General features: G+C 45.5%; 1 protein-coding gene across 1 annotated transcript; it reads right to left on the bottom strand.

Annotated features, from left to right (window-relative positions):
- Positions 1 to 316: 316 nt before the first annotated feature.
- On the bottom strand, positions 317 to 10,133 carry LOC115331271. The gene is made up of 5 exons (XM_029993366.3): positions 9,927 to 10,133; positions 8,501 to 8,648; positions 6,805 to 7,022; positions 5,115 to 5,398; positions 317 to 584 (listed from the first exon to the last, which is right to left on the bottom strand). The coding sequence occupies exons 1-5, from the start codon at positions 10,131 to 10,133 to the stop codon at positions 317 to 319; spliced, it is 1,125 nt and encodes a 374-aa protein (XP_029849226.3).
- Between the last annotated feature and the right edge of the window lie 5,312 nt (positions 10,134 to 15,445).

Here is a 15,445-nt window from a genome sequence, read left to right as displayed (position 1 = left end):
TCTGTGGTGTATGCAAAACACTATCTACACAAACAATGCTGATATTATTGCAGTAATAAAACTAATAGCAGTAATCTAGGTAAAGAAGCCACCTAATGCAATCTTCTTCGTAGTAGAATTTCCGCGGTGTGGGTATGTGAGAGTCTGTGTGTGCATGGGGGGGGGGGGGGGGGGGGTGGGGGAGTACGAAAAATACGCCGCTCGTCTGTCAAACATTTTTTGAAGTTTGAAGTTGCAAAGCTGCGTGGCATGTAGTTTTCATTTTAACTTCGTATGTCTTGCAAAAAGAGAGCTGTGAATCAAAGCGCTCTTAACCTCAGCGTGGGTAAGCGTGCGCCTCTCCCGCAATGCAGTCGGCGCAGCGGTAAAGCCCGAAAACGACCAGCTCGATAAAGAGGAACACAAAGGCCAGCGCGAACAGGAAGCCGGTCAGGATGAAGACGGCTCGCATGTCCCGGAAACTGAGAGGATGGAAAGAGCTGCTGCGGTCCTGCTTGTACGTGTCCAGGAAGCAGGTGGACCCCTTGGGGAAGAGCTCGTGGTAGCGCAGCAGGGGAAACGGGCTTTCGAAGACCCACAGGATCCTGCATGACCAACATGAGAGGACGCGGTAAAATATGCATACCACAGTAACGCACTGCTTTTCGTCTTATGGTGCACCCAAACGGACGTTAGAAACAACGTAAAGCCGCCCTCAGACTCCTCACATATCACGCAAGAAACACGGTGTTTGCTCTTGACACGATGACAGAATACTCTGTGGACAGCACTCAAGCATTTTCGAATCATGTTTGTTTCCCATGCTTATATGTGCGCTTCAAAGATGTCATCAGACAGTGTTTGTATGACCATTGTGACTGTCATACAAGAAATGCTTAAGACAGAGCCTATAAACTGTCTTTTGTATAATGTATTAGAGGTGTGAGCGTGGCTTTAGTCGCCGCTCTGCGTTTGGCTTCGCCCAACTGCAATGTTACGAGTCACGCTCCCTGCTTTGTTCTGACTGCGGTGACTCGGATCGTCCGCACTCGTCCAACAAACGTGACACCGGAGGTTGGAATCGGTATGGTCTTTGCAGTCTCCACGCTGAGAACTTATTTTCCTGCCAAGTGGTGCTCTTGGTTGTATTGACGCTCCGGTCGCGTGTCGCGATGCTAAACCGGCCAGCGTGCCGGTGTAAAAACATTTTCTTTGGTAGGCCAGGGTGCACGCAAATTTCGAGAGCTACTTGCCTTTCCCGGCGAAATGACGGAAACATACGTAGACAAACTTTATAATATCCAAACACCCGACTGTTTCCAACCAAAAGGCTCGCAAATTCTTTCCTGTGTAGGAATCTTTTCAGTATGGAAACCATGGTCGCAATCATGACGGTTGCACAATTCACAGAGCATGGGGGCCGCGTTTACGGGAACAACAACTTTGTTCAGTATCAGCAAGCGCAAAGAAAGAAGCCAACCCAGATCGATCAAAATAGTTGATCTCGACGCCAGGCTTAGTCCAGTTCCGCCAAGAAAGCAAGCATCTTACAGCGCTTCCGAAGGCATGTACTTGCGGCAGTTGTTTGAAGCAAACTACGTCGGTTTAGAATATCTTCCTCTAAACAGCCCTGTGAACTCAAAGGCGGCCGCACTCATAAATATTGACAAGCTGAACGAGCTTCGCTCGTTCAGCACTCCGCGGACGGCGGCACTTTTGTTAACGTTGCAAACCAAAGCGGGAGAAGCAATGTCGGGATTTCTTTGAAAACAATACTGACTCTATCTTGATTATTTGCTTCACAAACATAAAAAATATAGCCGAATGAATTGATATTACGGCACGGAGATATAAATTTAGACCCAACCTCTCACACGTCAATCATGTCTCCAGCCAATGAGAGAGGTAAGCACCTGGTAAGCACGGGGCGGGGATCAGCGGGCTTCGACCTCCATCTTCTGAACCTAAGTTGAGTCTAACGGTGTGAATATTGCGCAAACAACATAAGTTTTTGTGGAAATAATATTGTAAAAATTACGTGTCCCATCTAGTTCAATTAAAAGAAAGCTTTTTTTTTTCTTTGCAGTGTCCCGTTAAGGTCAACGTTTTTTCTTATGGGAAAAACGGTTTACATTAACTTTCTTTAGAAAGAAATGGTTAGTTTTGGTGACATGGCACTGATTAGGTCAATAAAATTTATATAGGCAAGGCGTCTCCCCTAATGCCACCCCTCTGCATGCAGACCCCCCCCCCCCCCCCCCCCCCCCCCCCCTCAAAACCTGATTTATAAATCCGTCCCCGGTAGGAGCATGTACGTGCTGCACGAAAGGGTCACTGTAGTCGCACATTGTGTAGCCATAGCAAACGCACTGCTTGTAAATGACTCAACCGATCACGAGTGTGCGAAAAGGTTATAGTTTTATACGTGTGAGAGTACCATTTCACAATCCGAGCAATATTCAAACGCTAGGGATTCTTGACTAACGATAATAAACACGGCTTATTAAACATATCTAGGCTTTGACTGCGACCACAAAAATGTGAAAAAGTGAAATAAAAATCAGTAGCACAACTCAACCGGCCAATGGCGAAAAAAGTTATACTGGGAGCCTGAAAGAAACATTAATTGAGGTCACGGTGAGGCACCTGCGTTGGGCTTTTTGGGTTACTGATTGATTTCCCCACCCCAAGATGGGGGAAACACGCCGGACATCAGGGGGCGCCGTAGTTGTCCAAAAATAGAAGCTCGTTTTTTGGAGCCTCTCTTGCAAATGTCTATAGGAAAGAATTCTTAGACACGCAGCAGGGGTAACAGGGTTTCAGAAACCCACAGGATTACAAAAAAGACAAGTACCTATTAGGTTTAAAGTCTGGTTCACTCTAAGGTTACTGGATCCTGGAAAAGTAGCGCCAAGCTCCTCATATGGCTGCCATTTTGGTTCATGAAATGAACAATTTCTCCTTAGCCTGTCCATTCCCGGTGAGTCAGTCTGAATTCGATGGGGAAATGTAGCTATTCAGATACATTTCTTGTATACCGAGATTTTTGTATCCACACACCGGCGAAACAAGCGTTCATCGCACTGCCTCCAGATGCGGTGTGGGTGCCTCGAAACATTGGAAAATATATTTCTTTTCTTCAGTTACGCAATAGGAACAATATCATGGTAGGAGATACCTGGAGATTGGCATGATTGATAAGTTTATGGCGTACAGAGTGCCAAAAACGCTTATATTGGCGATGAACGCCTTCCGAATGATGATGCCCCATGGCAATCTTGGTGCGACTGATTTAAAATGACCCTCTCAAAGCTACGACTATTTGAATGGACCGAAATGACGATTTTCATGGCAACGAACACCGATTAGCCAATCGCCTTGCAAGATTTTGGTCGTCTGTATGTTTGTGTGCGGCTATCACGCACGGAAGGCAATTCGCGGCAAGAAGTGTTGGTATCGCCTCATGGTGGAATGGTTTCACAACCCAGATTGATGATACTTCAATTTCTTCTGCTGGTGCAATCAGGATCAATGCCAAGCCTCTATGCTCTATGAAAGTTGAAACATAACCGCGTGGTTAGCACGTGCACTGACCGTAGTGAGGAAAATAGAAGCACCACTAGCGAGCTCCTCTCCGGGATTGGTGCCAGTTTCCCAGTATCAGTGACTTTAGTTTAGACTTAATGCACATTTTATGTTTTCTTACATTACAGTAATAACAAAAGCTCACCTAAAAGTTACTGGTACATCTGTGCTTTTTATTAAGCGTGGCTGCCAGTTCAGGGATATTGTTGTAACGTAAGAAAACGCTGCTGTGGGAACTGTGGGAACTAGCCTTTAGTTCTATTAGATTTGATAATGCGATACCCAATAAATATTCCACCCTACTAAGCAAATGGCTTCCATACAAAAAACAAAATATGGCGTCCATTCTATTCCTCAGCGAAAATCGCATTTCCCACATAGCTTGGAATTAGACTGATGAAAGGGGGTACACATGATTAGTGTTTCAAAACTAAAGCTAGTTAACACTCGTGCGGGAGTTCTCTACAGTATTCACAGCTCCAACCTCGTGCATCTCGTCCCCTTTCCTCCGTTTCACAATTCGACCGCCGGGGTGCTCCAGCTGCTGCAGAATTGGTTAGACATTAGCTTCCCGCTTTTTTCCTCCAAGTTTTCCCTCTGGGCGGCATTCCCTGTTTTAGGACTACTAGAATCACTGAAATATCCAAATATCCAATAGAAAGGGCGTAATTTGCCCATTCCCATTGCGGTCACATGATCGGTGTAAAAAAAGGAGACTAAATTGATTATAGGTTTTATGCACGAAACACCCTGATTTCTGTGCGAGCGAGGTTTAACGCTATTTTTCGGAGACAATAATTTGTTTTTTGGGTGATAAAGACAATTATGTTTGTTCTTTATAGTGCCACACAGGAGCCATGTACTTCGCAGAACAAGAGTAAGAACATGTCTTGCGCCTCAATTTCTTCGCACAGCGCTCTGGCAGTTAATTCGTGCAATTCTCAAAGGAATTGATTCGAATGTCGAGGCCGGAAGAATGCTTCTACATAGAATTAGACTGAGATGTGGCAGTGAGTCTTACCTGAGAATAAAATACGCCAGGCTCAGTGTCACGTAATTTGTTTTAAGTAGCCGAGGCATGTACGACGGAATAGGCGCACGCGGGCTACAACAAGCGCACTGTTGATAAACAAATGCATTTACCCATGGCGGTGTTGGATATTGCGGATGCGCAGGAAATTGCTTTTCTAAGAGCCAGGAAGCGCCACTGCCTTGAGGCGCTGCTAGAGATATGAGTAAGTATAGTATACAGCAACGCACCTCCAGCAACAGCCTTTCGTCGTCCTTTAAAAGTTCAGTCAATGAAGGGTGGTTGGTACACAGCTCATTATTGATAACACAGATTCAAGTACAAAAGTGAAATACGCATTTTTGCCTCGGAGACTACACATTCATTGATGGGCGTTATACCGCCCTTCCGGATCATCGGCTAAGGAAGACAGATTTTTGTTCGCCCACGTACATAGTTGGGCAGTGTACATTTAGAAACTTCTGAGAGTGCAAGGAAAATGTTTTTGAAGGTTAATATGGCACGTTTTAGGTTGACTAACCTCTTGTCGATTTCCCTGGTGACGGCAGGATCGATTCCATTGCGAAAATACCAAACGGAGCGCAGGCTGGTGAGGATCTGCGTGCCCACGTAGAAGAAGCCGCTCAAGACCGGACAGAAGAGAGACGACTGTACGCGACCGGTCATCATATCGGTGACTATGACTGCCTTGCGCTGCTGGACGAGCTCCATTGTCTTGGCCGTGTAGATTTCCGGGACGGGTATCTCACCCCCCATGGCGGCCATCCGGTCGTACAACTTCCGCACTGACTCCATGCTCGAGACCTGGACCAAAGGTCAGTAGCAAACATGTGCACGGTACTGAAATAAAGTAAGTAAAACCCGTTACTTGTTAGTCACTCAAAAATAGCTAGTTATGTTACTCTTAACTGCGATTAAAAATTAGAACTTTTCCTCAGCTCAAAGGTTACGCGTTAGTTTCTGGTTACTCCGACTCTCGTTTTTTTGAAGCCGTGTCCGCTTCCAATATTTGTTGTTGATAATATTTCTTCTCGTTCTTAAGGCGTTAGGTGAGGAATAACAATGACTATACTAAAGTCCCTTCTCCGCATCGTTTATGGCCTGTCTAGCGATTTCTCGTCGTGCAAAGTACAGGCGTAAGCTGGTGTGCGAACAAGGTTGTGTACTTATGATGTAGCCGTACCCCTCAAGAAGTAACTAAAAATGGTTACTCGTTCCTTCAATTAAAAAGTAACTAGAGTGCTACTTCGTTGCACATATTAACTAAGCACAAGTAACGAGTTACTCATAACGCGTTACGTACAGGTCTGGTAAGTGGCAGTTGGGATAAAGTGACCAGTGCGACAGATTCCAAGGTGTTCCGGCCGGCAAGGTTACAACGTGCTAAGTTAAGCCTTCTGGCCGGCGCCAGCTCAAAGGCTACAGCGCCGTATCCTCCTCCTTTGTTTCTTTCTCAACTCCTTATGTTGTCTTTAGGAATTTACTTTTGAAACTGGAGCACTTTGTTGTAGTAAGTATCGACTTCATCAAAATAAGCAGCACAGACGCGCTGACGGCGCTTTAAAAAAAACAAAGTATTTTGGACTTATCAATGCTGAATGCTGGACTAGTTGGTATCGGTCTTGGGTTGCCAAGGGCATGGTAGCGCTTTTGAGACGAGGACAAAAGAAAGAAAGACAAGACAGAGACGAGCGCTCGTGTCTGTCTTGTCTTTCTTTCTTTTGTTTTCGTCTAAAAAGCGCTACCATGCTTTTGGCAACCCAAGAAAAGTATCTTGGAGCACGTTCAGGCGCGTCACACTCTGAACGTGCATTCCTTTTTAGCACTTTCTTGTGTGTTGGTTCGTCCCAAAAATATAAAATTCCCCTCCCTCTTTCCGCTCAACTTGTGCAAGAGTTATGCTGCCCAGAATTGATTTTAATTACCCCCCCCCCCCCTTTCTCCACTCTCCATTTCTGCGGTCCTTGGCAAAGTCAGGCTCTGCCCGTTGGTAAGTTCGCTAGTCCGCACCTGCTGCAGAGTAAGTGCACAATGTTCAGTATCGTGAAATTTGCGTAAAACTACAGATGAGGGCTTCTACCCTGCCGGTTCCTGTGGTTAAAGGTCTCGATCTAATGAAACCCCAGACGGTGATGCTAAGGAGTAGGTTGTAGTCAGTTTGAAGGAAATAGATTCAGGCGCGGAGGTTTTTGTGGTCGCACGAATGTTACCTGAAGGGCCGTGGTGATCGGCGAGTTCTTCATCGTGATGGGCACGATCTTGGGGTCGCGCAGGACGTCTTCGGCCGAATTGATGCGTGCGGTGTCCGACTTGACCAGGAGGTTGGCCTTCACTTCTCCGTTGAATAGGTTGTTCAGAATGAGGCAGGCGATGAGCCAGACAGCGAGAAGGATGCGGTTGGCTTGCGGCACGAACTTCACCATAGTGGCTGTGACCGGAATAAATGTTTAGTTTCTGGCATAACGCACAAACATTGAGAGTCGCACCCCCTGGAAGCATGGCCTTAACTGGCGAGAACGCCTGGAAGTATACCAGCTGCGATAAAATCTTAGAACGAGTTGTTGGTCTCTGTTGAATCAGTTTAGTGGATAAGAGATGTGAAGGAATTGGCGCCGCAATGGCCATGCGGTCCCTGCCGAAAACTCGGGAACATTCCCGCATCATGCCAAATGTGACTTGCTCTTCATAGGACCCCGCAGAGCAGTAGAGGCGAATGACCGTCTGAATGCTTAGTTCATTTCACCTGTTTAAACCAAATCGTCATGACAATTAAATTTACATTAAAAAAAGAAAAGAAAAAGAAACGAGTTATAATAATTAGGCGTCTAGGACGACAGCCTTTCTTAACGAGGTTCTGCGTCTGTTTTGCGGAGGGTTGTCCTCGCTGACGTCGTGGCATCAAGTGGTGTCACGGTATCACGTGTCCTCACGTGATACCGGAACATTTAGCGTTAAAGGGGTACTCCACCGATTTTTTGAGCTACCTCAACTAACTATATTTTCTGACTCCCCGGCCTTTACTCTCTCCGGTATGCTATTCAGAATCGCGAAATTCATAATAGTTATTGCGAAATCGGCAAATGAAAATGATGCAAAAACCAGCATTCAAATATACGCGCGCTTTTCAGGGCCCTGACGTCAGTGGCAGGCAGGCTTGCCAGTCGAGCAAGCAGCCAAAAAATAGAATATGCCGATCATTTGCTCCGTGCTGGAGCGCGGGTACTGCAGCGAGCTTCCCAAGCATTCATTTGACACCATGAAACTGCTTCGAATCAGTTTAAAACAAAATCTACAGCCCAAAGAGTGAACCCCTGCCTTCCACTGACGTCACTTTTTCACTGTTGCCAGTAGAGACTTCGAGCTTGAAAAACACTGTGAGGACCAAAACTGTAAATTCAATAACTTCGCGAAAAAACAATATTTTGACCTTATATTTGGGATACTATTTTCGCGATGTTTGCTGGTTAGTTTAGCAAAATTTCAAGCAAATCGGAGACAATGAAAAAATCGGTGGAGTAGCCCTTTAAGGGGAAACGTTTTACGCAATATTTAGAGGGACATTTTGTCGCTTAGCGAGAGCGGTCCGTGACGCGACATGACACTATGACGTCACACGACACCATGCCGTCATAAGACATTGTGACGTCTTGTGACACCACGACTCACCGACACTGTTACGTCAAGTAAAATCATGACGTAACTTGAGACTGTGACGTCAGAGGCCATCATGGTCAGCGTGCATTGTGATAGTGCGTAGTCTGTGTGTAGCAGAACTCGCAGCGCCTTGGCTGCCGCTGCAGTTCACGTGTAGGACCCGGATAGAAACCAGGAATTTTCTTTAATTTGAAACGTCAAGGACCACTCGTTTGACCCTGCGGCAGTGACTCAACAGCACAGGTAGCTTACCTTCAAAAAACAGTACTTCGATATACGCATATAAGTACTTGGAAATATCCATGAACAGACTGGTGGCTCTTTGCCTTCCGGCGATCCGGTAGAAAGCCGTGGAGAGGACAATCAGGATGAAAAGCGAAGACAAAAAGAAGATCCAGGACTGAAGGTGCCGTGGTCCGCCAGAGGTGTTTTTATGAAAAAGAATTCCAGGTGAGTGAAATGAACAACAATCTTTTCGTGAAATTTTTTTACATACCACACACTCAGAAGTGTCTGCATGTGTGCAGTTTCGCTATGCGTTGTCAAGATTAATCACGTGTCTGGTTTTTAGTCAGCTTTGTAGATAAAATGGGTGGCGGACGTTATCACGGCCCGTGGACCTTTGTAATAATCACCTGTCCTCGGCCATCTTTGTCTGCAGGAGAGGACGGAGGCTTGGGCGAGTTGGTTGTGCATGCTTGGGTGAAACTACTGGGCTGTGGAATGCCTTCTGAGCATGCGCTGTAGCTCTGTTGCGCGGTATATCAAACGGTGCGCATGCGTCCACAGCTCAGTGAGTCAGCATTTTCCGCCAGGGTGATAAGCGATGAAAAGGTCTATAATCGTCATTGGTTGCAGTTAGTGACGGAGTTCACATCATTACCTCTTAAAATACGTCACATGATACGTAAAATTGCGATAGGGTAACTTACAGCCTAAGAAACGCCGGCCGTGTTAAGTCCCTGGTTTCTTATCATCGATACGTATCCATTAAGATTGCATAATTAGCCGATTAGAACGACGAGGAACGAACAGCGAAGCAAGAAGGATTGTAAACCACATCCTTCGTTTCTTATGCTGACCGGGACGATGTTACGATTCAACAAAGAGCAAAGACTAGAGTCGGAGTGCAACGTTGTGCGTCATTCAGCCTGCTACGTGTGAGAGTTGAGTGCCACTTTTGATACCAAGCGCGAACGTCTTGTTACTTCTACGAGTTGTTACTAAATCGCACTTTGACACAAGTCGATTATTTTTTAAATATTTCTTAGTAGCAGGAGAGATTGTGATTTTGATAGCAGGAGCGATAGTGTTTTTCAGGCTAGAACATAAGCTCTTCTTAGCATCTTTTAACTCATGAGGGAAAAACATTTATAGCTCATGTAAGTGATTGCTTGCCAAATTCTTGTCATACAAAGTTATCTTAGAATGTCATTTCGAAATCTCGTAGCAAGGTCTGTGTTCTGTGTTTTATAAAAAAGTTACGTTTGTTGCATGACCCAACAATTACTATTGAATGCACGCCATTAAGCTTGTTATTTATGAGCGGTATCGATAAGTCGCTTATGATCGGTCTTATTTTCAGCACGAGGCAAATACAGCGAGTAAAAGTGCCAAGTTGAAAAAATCATGAAGTCATTGTTGAGAATCAATGTGTAGGATAGCTTTAAGTTCTCACCTGTTGATCAAAAATGTTTATGAAGGCCCCAGAGTCCGATACAAATGGATCATTCATGCCGCTCACAATCTTCAGATCGTCGTAGAAGAGTTGAGCCGATGTGTGGAAGGTTTTCCATTGTATATACTCCAGGTTAAACGGTCCAACCGCTACATCAGCGAGCTGTCCAAGTATTGACAAGAAGTTACAATTGAGGATTGAGTTCATTACTACTCTCACCGGAAAGTCCGGAAAATATTGCGGAGTCTTTATTTTCGCTTCTTCGATTTCCATTACATCATGCCCCTCGCGCAGTTTGGTCGCTACTACGAATGTTCAGATAAGTATCCTTGTAATTCCAATATTTTTGACGGAATTAGAAAACAACAAATACTGGAAGATTCATTGGTGGATTTTTCGGGAATGCGTTAGCATAATCCCTGGGAACACCACACACGTCCCACTTTGGCAAACGTTAATGCGGACCCCTTCATTTTTTTTGGCCTTCTGTATTGCTTCCTCTATTTTTTGCTCCGTCTTTTTGGCCTCGTTACAAAGTCAGTGTTCCAGATTCCCAAAAGGGGGGGGGGGGGGGGGGGGGGCGTGTGTGGCGTTTCCCAAGGGTAATGCTAAGATATTCCCCAAGAATCCACCAATCGATCTTCCTATTAATAATTTCACCCCTTTTTTGCACTCTGCCTCTCAGAGTACGTTGTTGCCCTTGAATACTGTCATTCATAGTTCTCGTGGAAAAAACCACATCCGTACCACTCGTGGACAGAACCGCATCTATATCACTCGTGGAATGAACCGCTTTCATCGTTTTAACTACACATAGACATCAGAGACCACGCTCCGCTTCCACGAAAACCAAGAGCGAAGAACAACCGGACACAGCAGAGCGGCCACTGAGCACGTATGCACTCCACCGCGCCACGGCTCCATACCTCCAGAAAACAAAACCAAAACCGTAGATGGTGCTGAATGAGATAGCGTCGTCAGAGAAGGCCAACGCTAGGCGCAGGTTGGACACGGCGAATGCGTCAACGTTCGGCTGAAATCCGACTCGAAGCCGAGCGCTGACGCATCACGATTTTCCAATCTATGTTCAGCGTTGGGCTTCTCTGATTAAGCCACCTCATTCAGCCCTACGGCTTTGTTATCTAGGAGCTGTTGCGCAGCGCCTCCTCCTTTCTGGTTCCGCGCCATCTCCACGCGTGACTTCGCCGAAAACGAAAGGGCTAGTTTTGACGAAAACCCGGTAGTGTCTGTCAGTTTGTCAGCGCCGGGAGAGAGGGAGAGGTTGACGCGTGCTTACGTCAGCGCTTCGGACCAATGGGTGCGTCGCACGCGACAACTGACAAACGAAAGACACCACTGGGTTTTCGTCAAAACGAGCGTTCTAATATGTTAACGCATTAAGAATGGTAAGAAAGAAAGCAATTCATAAAGTATCCTTTTCTCGAGTTCAGTTTCTAAATAGATGTAATTGCTGCTGGTAATAAAAATTTGTCTACTTACTCCTTTATGAATCATCATGAGTGACCCATGAATAGACCCGTCCGGGGCAATATCTCCATACTGGCCATCGGTGGGAAAGACCACTTCGTATCTATGGAAGATGAAGGAAACTGCCCGTGTAGTTGGTTCACTTTCCTCAGTGGCGCCAGCGAGAGAAAAATGGTACAATGTGAGCTTCCTTGAGCGACTTAGATTAGGTGTAAGTTTTTTTCTTTCTTTTTTTATACCGCCTTATTGTGTAATCACCTCAAGCGTTGATTTTATTGGTTGCAATAGCAGAGAAACCCCCTAAAGCTCAATAGAAAGAAGTTTTTACTTTTTCTGTTACGGCCTAAGGCAGTATAGCAGAACATGCAGCACGCCAGCACACGACTTTCGACTACATATGCTCTCAGAAGTGCCTGAATTCAATGGTCTGCTACGCACTTAAAAGACCAGTCATATCAAAATAATACTTAAAAAAACAAGCGAGCTGGTGATGCTTCATGGTAATAAAACCCGAGGCTCAGGAACACAGAAGGGGACGAACACAACACAACGTCTCAACGTTGTGTTGTGTTCGTCCCCTTCTGTGTTCATGAGTCTCGGGTTTGATTACCATGAGTCATATCAAAAATGCCAGCACGAGCAATATTTTGTTTCCCGAGTGCAGCTCAATGAGAAGTAGTGTTAGGGACTTCCCAGGTCTACATGCTTGCGACGAGAACTGCGATGGGATCTGACTCCGCGTGTGATGTTAAAGGGACCATGAAATGATTTTAAAATCGAGTTTCATCCACCGCACGTCGTAAAAGGTGTGAAAAGAAACACAAAAACACAAAAATAGGGAGCCAAAAAAATTATTCGCTATAGAACTTTTAAAAGAAAGCTGGACTCTTTTGCGCCTTCCTTCCATCGCCTGTTCACTACGATGCATCCGCGGAAATGGAGCACGTCAGCCAAATCCAGGTCGCCTATTATGTCAGAGCCTACCTCACCAGCACCGCGATCGTAAACAATAAATAGCCGGCGAATGTTTCCTAAAAGTTTTGTTAAATAATATTCAGATCCACATTTTGTAGCATAATTAGAGATGTGTGGCGAAAATTGCCAAATTTGATAATGCTGAGAGCCAGGCGCCATCTATCGTGTGGTAAACGAAGCAACTACTGCGCGTACGCAGTAGGGCAGGGCCGACAGTTACTTGGGTGGCGGCCAGCGACGAACGTTTATTTTATTTGTTTTCCTTCCTCTCAAAACTCTGACTGACTGAACGTTTATTTTTCTACGTGTTCTTCCCGCGCGTGCCGACTTCAAGGCGCAAGAAAACAGTACTTAAAACAGACCACGACGAACAAGAACGCTGAATCCAGCGACTCCGACGAAGCGAGCTGCTCAGAATATAGGCCTAGCAGGCATTCCGACTCGGCGCTGCGTTGCTTCGTCGCAAGACCGTCTGCCTACGACCGGCTGGCGTGCTAAATGGAATATGCCCGCGCGACCCTTGTGGACCCTTCCCGTATTATAGTTTGATCGCTGACCTCAATTCTAGATTAAGAGGTGAGGTCAATCTCTTCCCCTTGTTTTCCGAGGCAGTGTTGACGAACACTCGTCGAAAAGGGACTCTCGTCGATTCTATCTTCTTGTTTTGTGTGATATAGAGCTGAAATAAACGCCGTATGGATTACCTTCGTAACACGGCATGTACACTTTGTTATTGGTATGCCATTTTTATTCTGACAGACTGCACGTCACTGTCGAGCTATAACAGTTCGTGGGAGGTATACGTACAACCCCGGTCCAACCTTTCTTTGCCGAGTGTCGCGTCAGTATCGAGTTGCAATCGTAAAAGAACGGTCCCGAAGCGCTTACAAACAGCGCGAATACAAGACTTCCATCAAGCGCGCGCGTCCGCTCCGAGTGTAAACAGGTATTTACGTGGCTCTTGCTGACACTAGTAGTTCAAACGTATCTTTTTTAACGTCGGCTCGCTCCTGCATCTCCGAGGCCGCGAAAAACGCCATCTACGTCGCTTTGCAAACGACTGACACGGGCCGGCCCTTCTGCCAACAATGACGGGGTGGTTGACTTCTGGAGTCTTCACCGGAAGACTCGCTGCACTTCCCAACAGGCATACCGGCGTATGGGACTAGTCCCATGTTGTCGCTGTAGCGCAACATATCTCATTGAATTTCGCTCAGCTGCGATGCGGCGATGAGAGGCGCCGATTCAGGAAATACGTCGGTGACATCAGCGCAGTAAAACCTACCGGCGCACTCCAACTCGTTGCCGCTAACACTCCCATTCTCCCACTGCTGAGAGAACTTCCGGTTCCGGAAACGGCCTACGTCACGGCTTCTTCTGCGGTCAGTTGGAGAGAATGAAAAAGTCGATATTTCAATAATTTTTTGTGTAGAAGATAATAAACCGAGACGAAAACGGATGCCTGTTCGGCATTCAATGAACATTGACGGTTTAATGTAAAAGTTATCTGGAAAAAGTAAAAAGGTCATTTCATGGTCCCTTTAACACATGAAATATGGAGTGCAATGTCTCACCGGATTGTAGGTTGAAGCGTATGTTTTGTTCTGTATCCGTTTCGTGTTTGTTTTCCGGACCGCCACATTATGTAACCGTAATCGGGTTTTACAGGGCCCCACGTGAAGGTAGATGGAGAATCGCTTTTGTTAAAGTACGTCTAAATGTTTTTTGACGACGCGACGCTGCATGTATTGACATCTGCAGAATAACATAGCTCCGAGTAAATACTGAAAGCCGAGACGATGCAACATAAATAAGTTTTTTTTTTTTATTGAGTTCCGCTAAACTGTTAATTCGGAGTTCGTGCTTCAAGTGCAATTCAGTTTCATCAGTAAAAAAAAATTGGACTTCGTACTTCTACTGTGATATCAGTTTACAAAAAAAAAAAAAAATAAATAACACTCTACCCACAGCAAGTGACTGAATATACCACAAATTTAACACAGCAAACTATCCATGAGAAAATAAATTCAGTGCACTATTTCTTCCCCGAGACTCATTTTAAGTCTCGCGACGTGATTCTGTTTGGTACTTGTATTTCAAAACTCTGTACCAAAATACAGGCAGGTTTTTTAGAGTAAATTTTATTCGGTGACATACGTCTGCATTACACACCCCTACAAACTATTTTTCGAGTTTAATGTTCCTAGGAGCGAATCTAAAAACCTGGTAATATTTTGTGCACACTGGTCGAAATATCAGGATTGCTCGTAGCACAAGATGAGTCTTGGAAGATAACTAATACGCTAAACTATTTTTTTTTTGTATTGAGGACATACTGGCGAGATACACGTTTTAATCGTACAACTAACACCAACGTTTGTTCGGAAGTTCCGTGTCTCTTTTAAAGCGCGATGCAGCTCGCATTTCTAAGTGGCCAAGTCGATTATAAAGCAACAGTCGATTCGTTTACCGACCGCGTTGTGGGACAGATGCAAAAAAAGTTCTCAAAGCGTAGAACACATTGTCGAGGTCTGTTGTAGGGCAGCCATAATACATTCTCGTGAAAATAGGCCAACGCGCTGCTTAGAAACAACCCCACACGAGGCTTGGCCAAATGCGCAGTTCCCACACGAGGTATGTGCACTGGGCGTGCGCAGGAATGAAGTTCGGGTGAAGGGAAGCGTCCGCGCGTGCATCCTGCCAATAGAGGCGCCACCGTAGCTGGCGTGACGTCAGGGCCGCTTGTTGGTGTACAGCGAGATTAACCGCCCAGACACTCGGAGCAAATTACGTACGTGATATTCATCGATGAAGTGATGTTCACCAGGGATGATCCAACGATTCCTTGTAATTTGTTTACCCCGTTGTCTTCATAGATAATGGTGTAAGGGGGATACTACCAATACGAAGGGAGAAAAAAGAATGAGACGCTCAATGCTTTTAATAACTGTTCGAGGGGTTTAAAGAGAGTTTTAAACCTACAATTGCGAAAAGGAAGGCTCCGCTACACTCTAACGAACGTGGTGGGTCTATTTTTTCTTGTGCTATACTTGGGA

Source organism: Ixodes scapularis, unplaced genomic scaffold (assembly GCF_016920785.2).
Source record: "Ixodes scapularis isolate PalLabHiFi unplaced genomic scaffold, ASM1692078v2 PGA_scaffold0__279_contigs__length_252992795, whole genome shotgun sequence".
Lineage (NCBI taxonomy): Eukaryota > Metazoa > Arthropoda > Arachnida > Ixodida > Ixodidae > Ixodes > Ixodes scapularis.
The sequence above is the reverse complement of the archived record's forward strand: the minus strand, read 5'-3'. Positions and strand labels throughout refer to the sequence as shown.

Bases quoted from the DNA above. Each gene is read 5' to 3' on its own strand.
- LOC115331271 (XM_029993366.3), bottom strand. From the start codon at position 10,133: ATGAACTCAATCCTCAATTGTAACTTCTTGTCAATACTTGGACAGCTC. The intron at 8,649-9,926 runs GTGAGAACTTAA...CGGCACCTTCAG, and splicing joins TAAACATTTTTGATCAACAG to TCCTGGATCTTCTTTTTGTC. The intron at 7,023-8,500 runs GTAAGCTACCTG...TTCCGGTCACAG, and splicing joins CGAAGTACTGTTTTTTGAAG to CCACTATGGTGAAGTTCGTG.